The sequence below is a fragment of the Solea solea genome, chromosome 17 (assembly GCF_958295425.1).
Source record: "Solea solea chromosome 17, fSolSol10.1, whole genome shotgun sequence".
Classification (NCBI taxonomy): domain Eukaryota; kingdom Metazoa; phylum Chordata; class Actinopteri; order Pleuronectiformes; family Soleidae; genus Solea; species Solea solea.
In genome coordinates this window covers 10,750,345-10,771,502 of record NC_081150.1, presented here as the reverse complement: position 1 = coordinate 10,771,502, position 21,158 = coordinate 10,750,345, and the positions used below count along the sequence as shown (strand labels likewise).

General features: G+C 43.8%; 1 protein-coding gene across 4 annotated transcripts in view; it reads right to left on the bottom strand.

The window, feature by feature from the left end:
- LOC131443659 (steroid hormone receptor ERR2-like) overlaps positions 1 to 21,158 on the bottom strand; it is a 105,180-nt gene continuing 84,022 nt past the window's right edge. For all 4 annotated transcript variants that reach the window (XM_058613481.1, XM_058613482.1, XM_058613480.1 and 1 more), the window contains exons 4-7: positions 12,101 to 12,211; positions 11,690 to 11,851; positions 7,254 to 7,523; positions 1 to 3,873 (exon numbers count right to left, since the gene is read on the bottom strand). In XM_058613481.1, coding sequence (XP_058469464.1) covers positions 3,629 to 3,873; positions 7,254 to 7,523; positions 11,690 to 11,851; positions 12,101 to 12,211 — 788 coding nt within the window. In that variant the 3' untranslated portion in view covers positions 1 to 3,628. The remainder of the gene's footprint in view (positions 3,874 to 7,253; positions 7,524 to 11,689; positions 11,852 to 12,100; positions 12,212 to 21,158) is intronic.

Below are 21,158 nucleotides of genomic sequence, written 5' to 3'. Positions count from 1 at the left end.
TTACATAAACCATGTGATTTTTTTATTGTCACTGTACATTCAGTGCACTGTAAGATCCGACTCACTCCAAAAAAAAGCATATATTTACACATGGGTACAGTAGGCATGAGCACAACAAACAAAACACAAGGAAATGGCACACAACACAGTCCAGTGAAACAAGCTGCTTTCATGGTTCATATTTTCCCCCCTTTGCAAACTTCCCGACACTGAACGTGTGCACACACGTAGTTACCCTGTTATTTTCTGAGTATAGGGCAAAGTTTTATAATTCAAATGAACCAAAGCTTCCTTTTAACTTGATTCATATATCACAATTGCTAACATAATACTTCTGAGGGGAGTAACCTCTTGGGTAATTACATGTCTATGGTACATACACCTAGCAGGGGTCCGTTATACGCCGCGCCACCGCGATGGCCGGGGTGGTTCCTCCATGTTTTATGTAAATCTCGTCATCTCAGAGTGCATGGAGATAAGATAAGTCCACAAATGGAACAGCGAATAAGCAGCTTTCTCCTCCGAGGAATGTGTTCCCCAATTGCAGTGGGTTCATCTACATTTTTTTTTTCTTCCTTTTTTTTTAAACCCAGTCAGTGATGTCACTTTATTTCTGTGCCACTGATTCCCAGGAGGCTCCCATGGCCCGCTTCCAAACCCAGTGTAATTTTCAAAATATGAATTGAGGTATAGGGTGTAGATGACTTCACTCGCTGTAAGTCCTGCTGTGTCGACGACCGCAAAGTGTGAGTGTGGGGGGACAGACGGACACAGAAAACAAAATTTAAAACGAGAAAATATCCCACCATGGACAAATATAAGGGACTCCGTCTCACTTGATTAATCACCCTTTGACATGACACAGTAGTTTGCATTATATAGCAATTCAGGTGGGCTCTAAATTGGTGCTGAAGTTGCTACTACATCACGGGAGATGAATTGAAGCGGGCAAATGATGAAACGAATGATCACCGCTACATCAATGCACAGCAGCTACAGTATAGCATAGGGGGAATATGCACAATACATTTGCCATGGACAGCACGACACAGGATGTTTCATGTTGTAAACAAAGCACAGCTAAATGTCAAGTCTGATGCTCCACAACACAGGGGACATAGGTGGCCATATTCGCCTTGCATAGCCCAGTGATCGCTCCGTTATGAGACTGTAACAGACATCCATGAAATCGCTTTTGTCGAGGTTTAGACGGACCCCCTCCCCGTCAACCATCCACCGAAATAAAACGTCTCCGCTCCCCGAGGTGGAGCCAAAGCAGAGATTTAATTGCTCCATTTCTATTGAGAATTTCGGCTTAAGAGACAATTAGAATTAATTGGATGTAGTCAAAACGGTTTAAGAGCTCTGAAAATAAATTAGGCATTTTTCTTTTATTTTTCCTTATAATAAATTGGGGGATGGGAAAGTTGGGAAACAATTATCGGCTCTCCGTCTTTAAAGTGCACAGAGGAGGGTTTTTGCGTCAACGAACTCTGATCAGTGGCGGGAAAAGTCAAATGTGTTTTCACTCGACTGGCACAACGCGACGAGACAGAGGCTCTTCCTTTAGTGTCTCCGCAGTCTCTCGCAGTCGTCTTAAAAAGGATGGACACACAGCGGGACACCCGGCAGGATGAAGGTGTTACTGTCAGGGAAATATCGTGAGTGACATCTATGTTGACGTGGAAACAGCAGGTGTTTTATCAACATGAGTCAATTTCAAAGTATAAAGTATCTGAAGTCACGAATGCTTTGGTTTTGCTACTGTACAAAGGTGACACACCCCTACTAATTTGAGCTAAGGATGGATTAGCTAGTTATGCATTGGGGGGGGGGGGGGGGTGCATCAGTGGAATTGTATTCTCTAATGTGTTGGGTTTTAATTATCTATGCATTACATTACAGTCAATCAATAGCGTGTGTGTCCCTGCGGGGATTGTCCGTAGTTACTGGTCGCTCGGCTTTCTCTCATCTCGCCTCGTTTGGGCAGAAGCTAATGGCACTTGACACTTTAAAGACACGGCTGCTTTCAAGTGTTCGTAAAGGACAATATCTGCCTCAGAATATTGTGTAATTATTGTAAGATTTTATAAGAAATACCTTCATATCTGTGTCACCTTACTCTGCCGATTTCTTTCATCATTTGGCAACTGGTTTATGATCGATAGATTAATACAACGCTCTCAAAGTGTATGTCTTTGAATGTGTTCACATCAGTGTTTGCACAAACCTACAGTTAACAGCCTCGACGATTAACCCCTTCATTAACGATGAGCTAATGTGACGTCTCGTGTGTTCACGTTGTGCTCAGAGAACACGTGTTACTCAGCGGTTATGACTGACGACCTGTCGGGGGCGTACCCCGCTTTACCCCCACAGCAGCCCCCGGGACCCTCATGTAGATGAATGGATATCTATTCTTTCTGTTTTTAAAGTCACTGTGGATCTAATGTGATCAATACTATAGCGACACTTGATTGAGAGTAACAACCCAAAAAAAAGGGGGGGGGGGGGGGCGGACACAAGAAAAAGCAAAACCTACACAATATATTGCAATCTAATACAGCACCATCACAACGTAAAGACTCAGAATGACCACAGGCGGTCACACAGAGGTTGCCATGTATTTATTGCACGACTATCGGGTTGCGTTAGATCGCATTGAATTGCATAGCTGTTGCCGCAATCGTGTCCCTTATCTGTATTTGTATAAAATAAAGGTTTTATGACAGTCCACATAGATTCGGAGCACAGAGTATACACACGTGTAGGTTTCACAGTATGTTTAGTTGCCACCGCAGAGAGGTGACGAGCGACAAACCCCCAAAGACCGACACTGGGACGCCACCGCACGGAGCTCGCTCATACAGTTATCCATTATTGCCACGTTATTTATTGATGCTTAGTGCAAACTCTTTGAGAACCATGATCGCCAGCCAACCAACTGTCCTTCTGTGAGCACCAAGTTGACTATAACCATCAAAGCTGACGAAGCTACTATGAGGTAAATATATCACGAGGAAATCGAGAACCCTTGCGTTCCCGCGGCGGCGGGCGGCGCTTTCTTTGAAGATGAATATAAGAACATGTCTTACAATTCTCCCCCAGCCAGTGCAATTTCACACAAATATACAGTACACATATTATATGTAGACCAGTTAGAGACTATTGCTGAGAACAACTGAGATTAGGAAATATCAAAGAAACAAAAACAACAAAACAAAGAAAACATACTGTGGCTGTGCAGCCACCCAGTTCTTTAGGACATTTATATTAACACACTTCCATTTTGAGATGAAAATAAGATAAGAAACAAATTCACAGAAGCTTCAGGTGATATACAGCAGTGGGTCTCTGGTTATAACAAGACCTTCGTTGCCTGATTTCTGTACACAAACATCTCTATTTACATCATCACCGTGATCCCACATCAATCAGGTTGATATCCGCACCTCTCAAGTTCCTTTTTTCTTTTATGTTTATTACGATTTTAAAAGTGTTAAAATGACTTGGCCGTCCAAAGCTTCATCCTCTCCCTGTCAAATTGGCACGCTGCCCTTATTTTTACGGGCTGTCTCTCGCCGCTCACTGGCCGATGCAGCTGTCTGTCGAACGTCCGGGCCGGGTGTCAAGCCTTGGCCTCCAACATCTCGAGGAATAGTTTGTGCATGGGGACCTTGCCCTGCATTTTGATGCTGTAGAAGTGCTGTACTGCCTTGGTGGCAGTCTGGCGGAGCAGAGGCAGGGTCATTAGAAGCTTGCCTGCTCGCCGAGGGTCCTCTGGGTGCTGGGAGCCCTCAAAGTCCTGCAGGGCCTCGTGGAGAGAATCCTGGAGCCTCTGGACGGCCTCGATGTTCTCTATGTGCATGGAGTCTGGAGCGGGGGAGAGAGAAAGAGAAGATTTTGATCGTGCACATTATAAATGCACAGTATGTAATTCCCGCTGTCTTAGTTAGAACAAAAAACCTAGTTTGATGACATCACACTGTCTGGTTCCGCTGTGCGTTTGCACGTACTGAGGAGAGCGTCGGTGTCTGAGTGTGCAGCAAAGTGGTGATCCATTAGTGACACAAAAGGTCTGAAAATGGTCTAGATTTCACACACGTTCACTCACAAGTTCAACAGCACATCCACACTCAACACTCGCTCATCATACCCATTCAAAATCAGCCGTCATCTGTCAGGAGCGACTTGGGGTCGGGTGTCTTGTCCAGGAACACATCGGCATGTAGACCAGCAGAGGCTGACTCCAAACACCAAAACTTTGCAGTTGTAATGCTGCTTTCACACCGGACGCAAATTTGTCGCGTTTACATAAAAAGTCAATGCACAGACGTGATTTTCGGCCGCGAGTGAATTTGCCCTGAATTATCTCTACTTTGGTTGGAGCACGTGGTCTAAAAATCTCATCGGGTGTGAACACGGACAAACAAAAGACACAATGCTGCTTAACTAGTGAATGATTTGTATTTATACAGTGCTTTTCTAGTCTTGGTCACCACTCAAAGCTGCTTTTACGCTACAGTTTTGCCATTCACCCATTCCCCCGTTCACTCACACTTTCATACATCTATGTGCAGCACATTTTCTATCCCTCATCTTTCGCACGCCTTCACACGCTGCCGGCACAGCCGTCGGGAGGAAATCGAACACAAAACCTTCAAGTTGAAAGACGACTGGCTCTACCACTGAGCTGCCGTCGCCCATAAGTAGTAACAATTATTTCCTTCCTCAATCTGACCTTTATAGAAGAGACAGTGAAGCAAATGATGTCCTTAAAAGGTGACCAAAAAGACACAGTCACGTCTATGGTTTGAAAAAGTATCGGAAACATCTTTGGCTAATGCTAATGTGCACTGCGATATTTTTACGATATCTTTAAAGATAATACTATATCTTTAAAGCTACTTCATTAAATAAAAGCGTTCAAGGAAAAGCAAACGTTTCGCTACCGATGTGCATTGCACAGCACATTTACGACAACAACAACGTGGCGTTCTGCACTAGCATCAGCTGGCTTTAAATTCCACATCTCCTCTTTGCAAACATGCAATTTTGGAGAGAGGTTTTTCTCTTGTTAGTGGTTAATGACACTCCTTAAATAAATGCCTAAGCGTGACCAGGACTCTGGGGAGAGGGAGGAGAGGGAGATGTACTGTAGGTCTGTATAAATATACAGTGGGACAGGGAAAAAAAAAAAAAAAAAAGAAAGATTCATTTCTTTTGGTATCATGGACCACATACATCCCCCCTGCTAATGAATTCAGATGGCTGCATTACTAGGATATCGTTCAGCTGAATGATGGCAGCAGATGGCCTTCATTTCCATAAGAAAGAGCAGTTGGCCCCCTTATGTATAGGCTCTAAAATAAAATCAGTTGAGTCTTATTAAAAACTGCTATCTATGTATAAGTCTACAAGTTAGTAAAAAAAAAAAGCGAGGCAGGCTTGTCCTCCAAAGGACACACAGACAGAGAGCGCTTTAATGGACAAGCAGTGGTTTGCTTTCAGCCAATTTCACCGGCCAGACTCACAGTGTCAGGTCTAATCTGTGCGTGCATCATATCCACAATTCATCAGCTGACTGTGCACATCAAAATGGCAATTCAATCCAGTATTATAATTGAATCAAAACAAACGCATATTTGCTTCATCTATGGCAGTGGAAACCCGCCTGTTTGGTCCTAAACACGCCGTCATTACTGAAGCTCGGCCAGACGTGGGCCGAGTGATTGAAGCGTGCGAGTGAATTAGATCAGCCGCGCGCCGTGAAAGTTGTGTGGCAAAGTAAGACTGTGTACGAACATGTAAATGAGGCAGAAAAAAAGGAAAGTACAAGGCTAATTATGTTCCTAACTGACTGATTAAGTCTCTTTTACCAGTCGCCTTCTGTGTAAATTGCATTTCTATCTTGGGAAATTAACTAGGCTATGTGGACCGCACATGTGTTCCAGCACTCTTCATTTGAAACCTTCATGTTAATACCGATCTGATCCTCGTTTGGCTGTTTTGAGCATGGTGTGTGAGACAGAGAGGGAGAGAGAGAGAGAGAGGTGGGGAAAGATAGAATATGTTTTCAAATGTGTGTCAGTGTGTGTGTGTGTGTTAAAGGAGGTTAGGGGCGGAATGCAAAAGTAACTTTGAAGAAACAATTTCCATGTAATCCGTCAGCGGCCCTGCGTCAATCCCGTCGATACTCTGCTAATTACAAAATCAATGGCCATGAATTTCCACAGCTGTCACAGCCACAGGACTCCTGGAGCCGCAGCTCTGCGAGACTGTGTTCAAACGAGCCGAAGCTGCCCTCTTGCCCTCCCTGAGCCTCCCTCTCAACCCCTGCCTTCCTCTCTCACACGTCTTCCCTTACCTTTACATCCCTGTCTTTCCATCACTCCCCTCTCTTCTCTCCCTCCCTCTGGCCCTCATCTCCCATTTATCCTCCCCTCTCCCCACTCTCCCATGGAGAGTTTGTCATCAGAAGACTAAAGCTCCTGGCATCAGCATTTTTCATTTTTCAGTCAGGCAGGAGAAAAGACTCCTAACAGGCATTGATTAGTGGGGGGACAGGCCCCGGCCTCATGAAAAGCAAACTGTCGATACGGGCACAGCATCTTCACATTGGAACAAACGAGGCCCGTCGCTCCCCAACGCTCATTCCACTCCACTTAACACATTTTATTGACAGCCCCTGTTTTCCTAATGAAATGCTAAATATATCTCCCTCGGCTGTGGCGCGCTGGCAGCCACTGTTATGGAGATGGAGAGAATGAGAGCGCAATGTGACAGTCTCCTTACACACACACACACACACACACACACACACACACACATAACTGTTGTTAAATGAAACAACGCGCTCCTGACCTTTTTGTCCCCCCTCTTATCAGACATCCTTCATCGAGGAAGTGATCTTCTCGGCAGACGCGGACAATCACTTGACACTTTTTTGGTCTGCTTTAATTAAACGCCAACTACCCTTTACTGACTGTTCTCTAAGAACAGACTCAAATGTACAATAAAAACATTTACTGTTGGTGAAACCTCTGGTTTTTGCAGATCAGAGAGACACCGTGAAGACTTTGCAGTGTATCCTGTTGTTCCAGGTCTTTATTGACGTTTTATAAAAGTGTACACTTAGTGAAATTCTAACTGAGACTTTCTTGATGCCTCTCTGTGTGTGTGTGTGTGTGTGTTGCCTGAACAGCTTTTGCATTTCTTAGAACTAACTGTGGGATCAAGGAGGCTAATTTTACCTGAATTGGCAAGGGCGATGGCTTTGAGCGTGACAAACTCCTCCTTCTCCATGCGCAGCTTTTTGTAGCGCCGGGCCAGTGGCAGGATGGCGACGTGCAGGTCCAGCAGGCCCGAGATCCTGGCCTGCTCCTCGTCCACCACATAGTCCTCTGCGTACACTATCTCATCCTCGCAGGGCAGCGAGCGGAACACGATGCTCAGCACCAGGATCTCCATCCAGGCGCTCTGCAGCAGACTCATCTGGTCTGCCAGTGAGAGAGTGGAAAAACCTGCGGGATTAGAAGAACATGTGTTATTTCTTCTCAGATTTTCTCTTCTAGATATAACCGTACGATCACATGACGAAGCACGAGAGCAATCCCTTAATGCGGTACACCCGGACTGGCCCTGTTGAGTCCTCCATATGTTTTATGGGCTGTGTATTGAATGCAGTTCAATCCCTGGAGAAGTCCTACTTGAAACAGAGGGTGACCACTGTATGTGGTGGCTTAAGAGAGGAATATAAATCAGTCAAGTGTAGAGGTCTTTGAAACATGAGCCGTGGCTGCTTCACCCGTCAACCGTCAACACTTCTCCTGCGACACATTGCTCGAGCACATGGGACAGCGCTTAGCGAGGACAAATCCACGCCTGAGCTCAACCATGTCTCATTCTATTAAAGCAAGTAAAGAAGAAGGGGAATTCATTCTTACTCTACTCATCCTACTGCCGGTTCTGGATTTTTAAAAATGAAAAAAAAAAGGGTGTTATATTTTAGTTATAAGTCACAAAACTCAGTTCACAGCATCCATAATGTTGCTTGTTCTTCTCATTCCTATGTCAAAAGAAACCCTCCAAGGAGGAGCTTTGAGCTGTACCCCAAAAAGCTTTCCACTTTTGGACATAAAGAGCTGTGTTTAAATGTGGCAAACTTGCGTGGGATGTTTAAGCTCACACCGGTCGGTGTGCATCTCGTGATTGCCCTCTCCTTCATTCCTAATTCCTTTGTATTCAACCTTTTGGTGTCACCCGTCAACTTTCCTCCGCTAACATTCCACACAAACACCACGTCAAACGGACGGACACCTGAAAGCACCCAAACTGCCACAATACCTTTCAACCGCTCTATGGTGAATAGGGAGGTCATTGGGGGTTATTGACACGGGCTCTCCGAGCCACCGCTCTCTGCTTACTTTAAATGTGAGCTTTTATGGATGGGAATGGGGCAGGTTGACTTAAAAGAGGTCTTCCCGATGGCTCTTATCAGGCAAATGGAGGAGCGATGGAAAGAGGGAGAGAGAAAAGAGTAGTGGGGGTGTCATTGATTAGTAGATTGTAATCAGTCCACCAAATGCGAAAGGGGGGATCGATCCAAGCCTCAGATCTGACAAACAGACAGTTGATGGAGGACATCCGGTACATGTTTAGTGGGGGGATGGGACGAGTGTGGGATCACAGAATGTAGATACTGTAGGCTGCGTCAGGAATTTGTGAATTTACTCACTAAATCGTCAAAGGGAAATGAATAGGTTTAATCCTTGGGGTGTATTTAGGGAGTTTAGGAAGCACTGATTCAACGATTGAAAGTGTAGGATAAGGGGTGAAATCCTCCATAAACACGTGGCGGAACTGGCTGCTTCTTCTGCCATGTTCTCACCTTTTTCAGTTTTCCGCTTTCGCAGTTCTAGACTTCTCTGAGACATTTTTGTTAAGAACTGACACACAGTTGGACTGTCTCCTCCTCCGTACTTCATCATTACGCTCTTTTTTTTTTCACTCAATTTACTGAAGCAGTGGAGTGACTTCCCGGCTCCCCGGGGGTCGCCCCGCAGTTTCAGATACGTCGCCTGGAGGTGGCTGAGTTAAGTGTTGTTGTGGAGGGTGATTCCCCCCCCCCCCCCCACCGCCCCTGATGAAATATCAATATTTCACCCTACTGATTTACTGCCGTTTGACCAAACATGACACAATATTGAACACACCGGGTTACGTCTGTGTCTCTGTTTCTGAAAAAGGGTGAATCAAAGTGTTGCCTACACATCAGATATGGTGAAGGATTATGGAAAGCTGAACTACCACGAGAAAACTAAATAATACACCGAGATGTTTCCGGTCAAATTGAACCATCGTAACATAATAATGTAAAATTAGACATTTTTGTGGATTTAAATACATTTATGCAAGCCCGCTGAATCTGCTCCACACCCGCAGCAGGATGTTGGTGGTCGTTGGGAGAAAATAAATACACTCTCGCTTTGAAACAGTACCGCGCAGGTGGGGAACAGATAAGTAATTGAATCCCTATTCAGTAAAACAGAGAGACTGAGTGGCTGGCAGTGAAGCTTGAAGCTGTCATTGAGAGCGAGGTCTAAAACAGACAGCAGTTCACTCTCTATTCATTTAGTATCATTACAGGCCTCCTAAGAGCCCTAATGGGCCTAATAAAAAGACAGAGGTAATAATGAGACTAGAGGGCCCTGCATGAGCAGGAGGAGCAGGAGAGGGAGAGCCGGGGGAACAGGAGAACAAGGAAGCCAGAGAGAGAGAGAGAGACGGAGAGAATCAACGAGAAAGAAAGCGATGCTGTGAACTGAGCGAGCATTAAATACCAGAGGACGCTAAATGCTTTCGTCGTCAAATATAAATCTACAAATGTTGTGTGCGTGTAACGTGTCTCGTGTGTGTTAACAGCTGCACAACTCTAATCCCCGCACAATCTTTTCCATGTTTCCATTTGGTTAAAGAACTTGCTTGTTGTTTCTTTAAAGACATTTTTTTTTTTTTTAAATTTGTGCTCACTAAAGTACATCAGAGTGAGACGTCCACACAATAACATCAGAGCGTAAAGCAGCAGAGTTCCACAGAGTTTCCTCGCGGGCCTCCAAAACCTGGGTGTTGAAGGACTTTTACATTAATGCAGCGATGTGTAGTAATGACTCTTATTACCTCATCGTTAAGGCCATTTGCTCACTGGTCTATGAGTGTAATGGTGGGAGTGGAACGCTTAAACTGTAGGGACCCCTTTTGTCTTAATTGTTACTTGGTGACACTCTGACCCGGTGGCCCCGGGTAAAATGTCCCCAGAGCATCGCACACCCCCTTTAATAGCTCTGTCAGGTCTGCACTGGATTCATCATTGCATAAAAGATCAATAGTTATACATAGGGTATGTAAAATGAGAAAATATGAATTTATTTCTGCACCCGCTGGCTATAATTAAAGTGGATATTTTGATTGTATTTGCCTGATATGACCTCTTTTTCACTTTGAGTCAAGACTCCTTCTGGTCAAGGTGTTTGATAAATAATAATGCCTTCATTTCACGGATGCTCCTGTTTTTTTTTTTTGTTTTTTTTTTTACAAACACAAGCTGTGTAGCAACGCGTTAGCTCGTGCAGGACCACAGTGGCCCTGCACTGCATCGCTCTGCCAAGCTCATTCCACGGCAGGTTCGGGATCAACATACCTACAGCCGCTCCAAATTGCATTGTTAAAGAGTCAAACGTAAATCAGATAGCGAATCAGAGATTAGAGGCGCGCAGAGCCCTAAGCAGGTGGGTAATGTTGTGCCAGCTGAAAATAAATCAGCAACGAGGAAAGAAAACATCTCCTGTTGTGTTCATAGACATTACGGTTAGTGCACGACAGCTGAGTGTATTATTTTAATAATTGGTTAATCATTTTGGTCGTTTTTCAACCCCAAACAGTAGGACATGTTTGGGTTCAGATGTCCAAATGTAATGTAAATGTAAGGATTTATTGCTTTTTTTTTGGTTTATACGGGGTTAAATTAAACAGAATGAATGAAACATCATACTTAATAAGTTGTTTTGGCTACATATGCAACTTTGTGTTTATCCAACCTTCAAAATAGTGCGGTTCACAAGGTCTCACCGTGATGAAAAGCCAGAAGAAGATCCACGGACATTTGCATAACAAGCTTTATTTAAGAATTTGTCAACAAGGCGCAGGGAAGTCCGTCAGTATTTCCCTAAATAAATCAATTTTACCACAGGCCCTGTGTAGTCTCCTTAAGTAAGTAAGAGGATTGCTTTCTTTAAGTCTAGGATTGAAATGGAATACATTGACATAGGGGCGGATCTCCCCCGACTCTCCCACCCTACCCAGTCAAATCAAAGGTTTCAGCTGCTCTTTATTGATTAGGTTTTAGAATATGGGACTGGCTTTTCCCTTTGGTGCAGATGAGTAGCAGATGTTAATTATCCTGTGTGTGTGCATGAACCTGTGTGTGTGTGCGTGGGGAGGTGTTTGTGTGCAACAGTCACTCAGTGAACTACTTCAGTAATCTCATGTGGTTTCATTTCAGCAAATTAAAGTACAAATGTGGGCTCACACATCACTTCAGTATCCAGTTATCCAAATATGCACACATTATCAAAATGCACGTGTGAACCGACAGCTTCTCATGATGAAGTCCCGTTAAATCTCCCCCTACCTGGGATATGTTTGGCCCAGCCGATGATGACCACCAGCTCACGGTCGGCCAAGTCGCACAGCGTGGTCAGGGCCTTGATGTCTCCGTCTGGCATGGTGGGGTCAGGCATGGCATAGATCTTCTCTGGCTCCACCACCAACAGATGGGAAACGATTTTCGTCACTGGGAGAGAGAGAGAGAGGACGATGGATGCAGAGGTAGACAAGTGTTCTCACGTGACAGCAAATATTTGGGATTTTTTGAATAAAAATGTGGGCTGGATTAAAAAAAATACAGTTGATACAGTTTTAATTGCAAGAGATGAAAAGATGTAACACTAAAGTGTGGCACCCACGTTGACTGACAATAATAACATTAAATAAAATTAAAGAAAACAAAAAGAAAACAAAGAAACCCAACTATGTGACTCACATGGCTTTTTGGCAGGAGGGGGGATGGTGAGGCCGAGGTAGGCGCCGTTCTCTCCGTCCAGTCTCCGTTTGTATTTCTGTCGCCCTCCTCTCACCCTGTCCAGACGCACACCTGCAACAAATATCACACATGTAGAATAAAAATAGAAAGAACTGCTTTTACTTGTACAACATGCTGTTTGCAGGTTCTGTGTTATTCTTTTTTTTATTTAAATCAAGTGATCAAATCTGACATGATGATGACGAAATAACCTTTTTTATTGCAGGTTATTATGACTCGAGGAGACTGGGCTGTGTCCACTATTTATGTAGTATAGTTTTTATTATTTTATTCTATTTTTTTGTGAAGCACTTTTATATCTGTGAAAGGTGCTGTATAAATAAAATGTACTTACTTAATTTAATATTTAAGAATTTAATCTCGGTATTAGTTCATATACAGCATCTGTTTTTCTTATTTCAGTATATTTCTTAACACATAAGACTTCATATAGTATGTAAATATTGAGCGAATTAAATAATATATGACATGTACATTAATATGAACACCAGTTGCATTTCTTTATGTGTAACCTTTGCGACAGTAAACTGTTCCATGTGACAGATGAAGGAGCGTAAGTACCGAGTTAGAACACAAACGTGACACATCTGGGATTATCTCGGAATCCATCTCAGAAGGACACGGAGGCTGCATCAGAAGCGCCTCCCGCGCTGCGTTTACACGCCTGCATTAAAAAGTTGTTTGAGGATCGCGGGGAGAGCAAACAGGTTTTACATGGTCAAGTGGAATTGAGTTGTGCGAGATTTCCTAGTGACTCATATAAATTCCTCTGATTCCCCTGGAAACAAAAGAATCCGATTAGGATGGTCTTTCAATTTCCTGACACCGACTATCCACTAACCTAATTACCCAGCGTGCCCAGAGGGAGCTCATTCTTCCCAGCAAACACAGTGAGATCATTTTATGCCTGGCAGATTGAAGCTAAATCGAGAGCCCCTCTCCTAACACAGCTTTCCATTTGTGTGCCTTAAAGTAATCAATAAGGCTTGCAAATAGACTTCTTGTTCTTTGAACACATGTGGATGCGGTTTTAATTAGTCAGTTAGGCAGATAGGAACTGGGGTTTTGCGACAGATGGAGCCTGAGTAGCTGTGTTTGTCATTACTCACGGTTAAGGTAAATTCAAAATTATAAATTGCGCTTCAAGAAACCGCGCACATGTACTCCACATATTAAATCAATTCAGTGGCTTCTCTCCATTTAATGGCAAACACGGGCATAATAAAGGCACATGCAGTTAGTAAGGGCTCTCTCAACAACGCGCTTGAGTAATGCAAAAAAATATATATTAAAGCAGGTGCACATGCGAAGGAACTCTCTAACACACACACACACACACGCAGAGAGAGATACTTCAGGAAGGACTTCCTTTGGGCAGTCTAACCTAACCTTAACCATAACTAGTTAATGCCCAACCCTTACATTAACCTAACCACATGACTATAATGAAGTTCTGCCTCATTAGGACCAGATTTTGGTCTCTATGAGGACTTCTGGTCCCGACAAGGGGTCTGACAAATTCAAACTACACACACACACACACACACACACACACATTCTCAGATCTGCGGGGGCTGTTTGAACTGGAACATCCAACTGGCCCATAATTAATAGATACTGACAAGAATTAAGGGCTCAGTGCTAACCAGTTTCAGTTTACAGCTAAGCAGCAGAGAGTCATGGCAGGAGGACAGAGGGTCCGACAGAAGGGGGGGGGGAAACAGGGTTAGATAATGCTGAAGAATGGTAAGGCTGCTGGGGGAACGAGACAAAACAAGCTGCTGATTTTGGCTGAATGTATCAGTTTTCTGCAAGATCTCTGTTTTTCCCCTCACTGCTCCATCTGTCTCCTTTCCCCTCTCACTCTCAACATCTCCTCCCTCAGAGCTCTGCCTGCCTGTCCCAGCCAGAGCCTGATCCACCCAGCGCGGGATTATCTCCTCCCCATGTGATACACAGCACAGTACTGAGAATCTGGCCACAACAAGACAGCTGGATGAGGCCCCCCTTGTAAAGGACTCGGGAAGGGGAAGGAACGCGCTTGTGTCACTGCCAGCGCCACATTCCACAACTCGGGGCCCAAAAACCAAAGTGGTGTCCATATGCTTTTAAGACAATCGCGTCCAGACAAGAGTTTGTGTCTTGAGTGGTATGACATGCAGGCCAGACGGGCGCTCGGATCATCTTAAAAGCAATCCAAGTTTTTTTTTATGGATGGTATGGATGTAGCTTATGGAGTAAAAGAGCGTGGAGAATGTGTACAAGTGTGTGTGTGTGTGTGTTTTACGAGTGTGATGTGATCACACAGAGCGGTACAGTACGCTCTCAGCCTAGTGCAGAATGTGAGAGAGACATCACTCTGTGTGTGTGTGTGTGTGTGTGTGTGTGTGAGCACAGGAGCAATCTTTACGGTCACCTGACCCTGGCTTCCCTCTTGTGTTCAATAACATTATTGACTCATGCAGTCTTAAACACAGTCTTCATAGAGGACTAATTGATTTCTATTCAGTTCTACAAAATAACTGATATCCACATTTACAAAAAAATAAAATGTGTCGGGATATTAGAAATACACCAATAAATTGTATTATTTCACTTACTCAGTTAACTGTGTATTCACATTTAATTTTTCAATGAATCGATTACTAAATTAATCATCAACTGTTCTGATAATCAGTTTGAGTGTTTTTACAATACATAAAAAAAAGCTTTCTGTGAATATTCTCTGGTTTCTTTGCTCCATTTGGACAACTAATCATTCAAACTGAATAATTTTGGATTGTGGACCAAATAAGACATTCAAGAATATCATCATTTCCAGGTTTGGGAAACACAGATCAATATTTTTCAACATTTTCTAACCTTTTTACAGACCAAACAAATCTATTAATTGTGGAAATTATCGACAGATTAATTGATTATGAAAATAATTGTTAGTTGCAGCCCTGCATTCTAATGTATATTTAATTAAGAAAGATCTTGCAGTGTCGCAAATGTGTCTTCTCCAAACTGCCAAGAAAAAAAAAAATATTTCATTCATTTTCGGGTTCAACTAAAAGTCACAGAAAGTTAGAGAAATAAATTGAATGGAAAAAAAAAGAAGCTGCAAATACTGGGACTGTAAAACTACAGTGGGACATAGTCAGATATTTTCCGAATTCAAATCTGATTTCTTTTAAAGGCTGTAACATAATATCCTGCAGAAATATTTCTTTATGTCTTGACCATTAATAGGATTAAATTATACCATAAAACAGGCAACATGACCTCAGTGGCTAGTAATATGCAGATCGACAAAAGCAAAAGCAAAGAAGTGTGAGAATAAAAACATAAAATGGAGTTCCAAGCAGTTACTGTTAAAAAAAAAGAAAAAGAAGTTAATCTGTGAGAGATTGATAAGCGGAGGAATGATTTCACATCCACGTGTTCACGTTGGTGCGCATCGAGCCCGCGTGTGACGATATGAACATGCGCACGTGTGTCTCACACTCAACTATTTTCAGCCATTCACCTGTCAGAGGCGCTTCTTTCTAGAGAATGTGTCAGAATTGGCTGGCCCTCGGACGCTGCCAAAGGGAGATTAGGAGCTCCCTATTTTAGCTGGGAAAAATCAGAGGGATGCAGTGTACGCACCCCCCCCCCCCTCCTGCACAGCAGCGCGCCCTTTACGAGGCACAGGGACCTTGCCCTTCCACGGCTCTACCTCTGAGGGCCAAGTCTGTAAACCTGCTAAAGGTAGCAGACAGATTTTGTTGATAGTGCAGAGACTGGGTGGGCTGCAGCGAGGAGGGAGTCTCTGAGAAAATGGCCATGAGACAAGAGTAGGGAGGTGTCAGGATGGTGTCCCCACCTGCTCTAACCCCTGATGGGCTGACAAGACAAAGCTGGGCTTCTCTCTCTCTCTCTCACATACACAGTGCACACTGACATCAGCCTCTTTATCACGTTTTACACTTTCCACAAATCCGAGCCGGCGCGTCCTCGGCGGGTAACACAGTGTGTTACAGAAGCACTCTGACCACAAATGTGGCTGTAATCAAAAACATCTGCACAGCTGGACATGGCCAGGTCGATTCAGGATCCCTGGTGTAGATTACCACGGCAGCCAGTTTGGTTTGTGGCGTTCACACGGAATGTTTGCGTTGGAGCGGCTGAGAGACAGAAGGAGCAGGGTGCCAGCAGGAAACATGTACCTCAAGGTCTGATTTCCATGTCACTTGTCAGTGGGTGATATACATTTGGCATGTGTGTACATGAATGTGTTCGTGTGTGTGTGTGTTGGGTTGTAAAGAGGTCAGCGCTGCGCTAAATCCCCTTCTTCAGAGGAACACGTGTTAGCCTCCGTGTCTGATCTATCACCTGCCAGAGTATCGAGCCTCTGGGTGGGCGCTGACTCTCCGCTGCAGGCCGACTCCCTAAAGAGCAAACAAGGTCCCGCACAAGTGCGACAACATCTAGCCGTCTTATAAAGACACAATTTAGCAGGACGAAAAAGGTGTTAAGATCTGGTGCTAAATGTACGGTCGACGTCTTTTCAAGATACAGTTCAAACTTGAGCCATACCTTTATTTTGATGATGTAATCTCAGATTGGTTTCTGATCTAAAGGCTATTGATTGGCAAAAGGGACCTGACAGTCTGTGATATTGGATATGGCTTTACTAATCTTTTGTGAATGTAGCTGGAGGAAAATAAGGTGGTAACACTACCCCAGTAGCCACGTTCGCTCAGGAAAGACTGCTGATCCCTATCTGTGGTCGGGGCGAGGGCGAGACAGCGGTGGGGCTTGCCAAAATAGTCTGGCAGCCTCTATTCATCCACCATGTTACAGTGGTGTCAAAAAAAAACAAACCCACAAGCAAAGAATACACCACAAGAACACTAAACACTAAGAACCAACACGCATCCACCTCACGGGAGCAAAGGCTTCACTGACTTCACTGACATTTTGATTTAACACAGGATTCGGTCTAAAGGGACGTATGGTTCTGTTTAAATAGGATATCATTTTTAAACCTGCTAATCTGTTAACATGATTATTTGGTAATTCAATCAAAGACTCATCCCACCATGGCATTAAAAAAAAACAACAACCCTAAAATAAATCTTTCTTTATCAGGAAATAAAAAAAACACATACCTCACATCTCAAAGTACAAAAAAAAAAAAAAATGCTATGGGGTATTAGTGCTACTATTAGCCGCGGACACCGACTCCTGGCAGCAGTCACGGACACCATACCTTCCGCAAGTTGTAATTACGTGGAGGTTTTTCCATTGAACCCCTGACCTTTTATGAGTCTCAGCTGGAAATTTACGGGGTCACTGAATGAGGCAGGTTCCCTCAAACAGCCGCCTGCTGCTACCGTCCACCCAGCTCATCCAGGCTCTCCACTGTGACACAGCAGTGCAGGCGGATCTGGAGGGAGAAAGCCTGTCATCTACAATACTTTTCCACCAAACCTATTTGATGTTCCACAAAGACACACCTGAAAGTTTTTTTTTTTTTGCTATTGATGATGTGATTCTGACTCTTAGTCTTTGTGAACAGACGTGATTTAAAATTATTATGAAACAGGCTCTGTCATGCAACACCGTCAGATCTGACTGAGGGAGCGTTTGTGTGTATGCAGCTGCAGCACAGGTACGGTCAGGGGCAAAAATTATTTATCCCAAAGAAACGACGGCGGAATTCACATCAAGACCTTATAATTATTGTAGATAAACCCAGGAAAACAATGATCATGCACTTGGCAGGAGTGGAGTGAAGAATGTGGAGGGAAGAATGGAAGAAACCCGGTTAGTGAAAGAGAAATGGGTGAAAAGAAGAAGAACTCAAAAGAGAGAAGATGATAAAGGAGAGATAGAGACCATGAATCATCATCATTATCATCTTGTTGTCCCTAACGCTACATTTTAACAATAATTTGAACGTAACAGACATTAGTTTATATTTTAAAGTTACATTTAAAATGCTAATTGCATTTTTATTTGCTTTATTCACGACACCTGCATCCGTGCTCTTCTACGTGCTTATCACTTCTCCACGAGCAGCCCTCGGCTACTTGTTAGACGGTGAGGTTGATCTCATTACATGAAGTAGGGCAAGCCACTGTCCCCCCACTGATACCATGATCAAAGTTCCCCCAAGTGTGGAAGAGGCCACGCCGCAGCTCCATGCCACCATTAAATGTCCTTTTTTTTTTTTTTCTTTTAATTGAATGCCATCACTTTCAGCGAATCACCCACTGTGCCACACGTCGCGGTCGCTGCGATGCTGCATCTCAGGAGCGGCAGGTGGTGGAGGCTACGGCGTCAAAATTCCCCCCTCACACACACACACACACACACACTGACTGTCCACATCAACGGCTTAGTGCAGCCTGCCACAGACAATACCCTGCTGTTTTTCCTTTAAGCATGCGCTAATAGGTTCAGCTTTATTTCTGAGCAACAGTGTTTTTTCTGGACGGGAATCAAAGCCTCGGTGTGAGATATTTGGGCCAGGATGAAGACATCAGGAGTGGATGCGGATATAAATAGAACCGTAATGGCAACAGTGGAGTGGACGACCCTTCAGTGTGACTGAACTGTGTGTTGCACGAGTGGATGTGAATTGGTAGTTACCAGGTTTTAAATATTACTGTTATTATAACTGTAGGACATGTACAGTTATGTCATAGATATCACAACACAGCATTATATGAGCATATATATCTTAGAATCAGGCTGGATGGAAGTGGGCTTAACTTCAGAGCTTGCCCTTGTGGGATACAGTTTTTGTGTTTCACATATGCGTTTTTCCACTAAACCGTCCCGGGAAGACTTGACTCACCTCAGCATGGCACGGCACGACACATGGTTTTTTTGCTTTTCCATTAGCGATTTTAGTATCTGCTCTGGCCAGACTGCCGGCCACTGATCGGTCACTGGAAGAGGCATGAGCAAGACTTCCGATACAAGAAACTGAACAATGCCGAACTGTAGATCAATTAAAAATACTTAAAATCCTGGAAACTTGCATTAATCTCCAACATTTAACTAAACAAAAGTCTCAATATTTAACAGAGGAATCTGGTGTATTTAGTGACGGCACTGCTTAAAGCCTGCGATCGCGTGCAGCATCAAAACCCCTGCCGCTGTATTTCAGTCCGTGCTCCAATCATGCAGGAAGTACTGAACAAGTCACTAGTTTGTGTGTGAGGCGAGTCGAGTCATGCCGGGGCCATGTAGTGGAGTCCTTGCTTTGTGGAGAGATGACAGTGACCCATAAAGTCTAATAAGCATTAATGCTAGAACTGGTTGTGACGTCACCTAAAAGAAAATCTGAACTCCCGTGTTCATTCCTCCAGAAACTGCAGTTTGGGCCGGCGCCATGTTGACGTTTTGCAAACAGAGGTTCACAGACGTCACCTGCAACCAGGCACCTATTGAATGAGACCATCTGATACGTGCTGATATAGCTGCTGTGGCAGCTCGTATATGCCAAGCTTTATCGACTATTTCCCTCTAAATGGGACCATAATTTACAAAAGTGTCATCGTGTTCGATTGGGGAAGATCTGAAACTAGTGACTGAGACCATTAACTGCTCAGGAAAATGTTTACTGAGGTTATAAATCTCGACGGTGAGGCAGGAGCTCATTTCTCCCATAGACTTCCATTCAACTGAAGTTGTTTTTCTATGTGCTATTAGTGTGAAAATGACTGTGTCTATTTAGGCTAATACTGTATAAAGGACTCCATAAGTAGCTGCTTCCTGTTTTTTTTCTTTCTTTATTTAAAAAAAAAAAAAAAAAAAAAAACCTTTTTCATGGATCCTTGCACCTCAAGGAGTCTCATTTCCCTGGCTAAACACAGAGGCTTGAAAACCTCAGATCTAATGTGGCTGAAACTTGAGTAAAAAAAAAAGTGCCACTGAAAAACATAACATGTAATTCAGCAGATAGTTGACACACAATACCGCCACGATAACGCGGTGTGCATCAAAACATTTGTGCACAGAACAAAACAAAAATAAACACAAAAGGTCAACACTCACCTCTGGATATTATAATAATAGCAAAAAAAGCTTAATTAATAAACTGTATGGTTTGACGTATACTTTGTGCAATTCCCGTCAGTTCATGAAGACAGAACAAAGATTTAATAAATTAAAGTCCTAATCAATCACTGGCTGACATTCAGTTACACACGCAAATCCAAAATAAATAAATGAGTGTAAAAAAGGAATCTTCCTCTGAAAGAAGGAGAACGTGTCTATCAGCTAGATTCTCCCTGTGAACTCCCAAAGGTCTCTCGGTGGAGGAGAAACAACACATGCAGGAAGTGAGGTGGGATGTTTGGAAAGCATTTAGTGGATCAATACGCCAGGCAAGAGAGGGGAAGGGAAACAGACAGCTAGAGTGAGGGTGAGGGAGGGAGCGAGGGAGCGAGGGAGGGAGGGAGAGAGACACCCAGAGCCCATGGGAGATGGAAGTCTTGGGGGAACAGCGTGTGCTTTTGAAGAGTACGGTTACACATCTCAGTCAGTCTCGGTATGAACATCCAACTCAGCAGCTTTTTCCACGCGTCTGAGTTCAGCACTGAGGCTCCGCGGTGTGAGGAGAGGTAAATAAAGGCATGTGGGCGATGTTGCTGGTTCTCCCCAAGGCAGCAGCTGGCTTTAATATCTGATCTCTGACCAGCTTTTTTAGCCCTTAAGAGTGGAACAGATGTAAGGCTCCATTTTAACGACCTAAGTACATGGTGTAAAGTGCGCGGCACAAGTGCAACCAGGGCGTGTCCAAATCCACTTTTGCTGTAGTTAAATGGCCACTGCACGGAGCGTTATCATTTATAAAGGGTTGTACTTAGGATTGTAATTAATCACGGGTGTTTTTTGAACGGAATAAGTGGCAAACAAATCAGAGTGCCATTGCCTATTTGCTTAAAAGCCGGCAGGTGCTGGGCAGATTATCTAGGTAGTAACAAGGCAACATGAGCAGATCAAACACATGTTT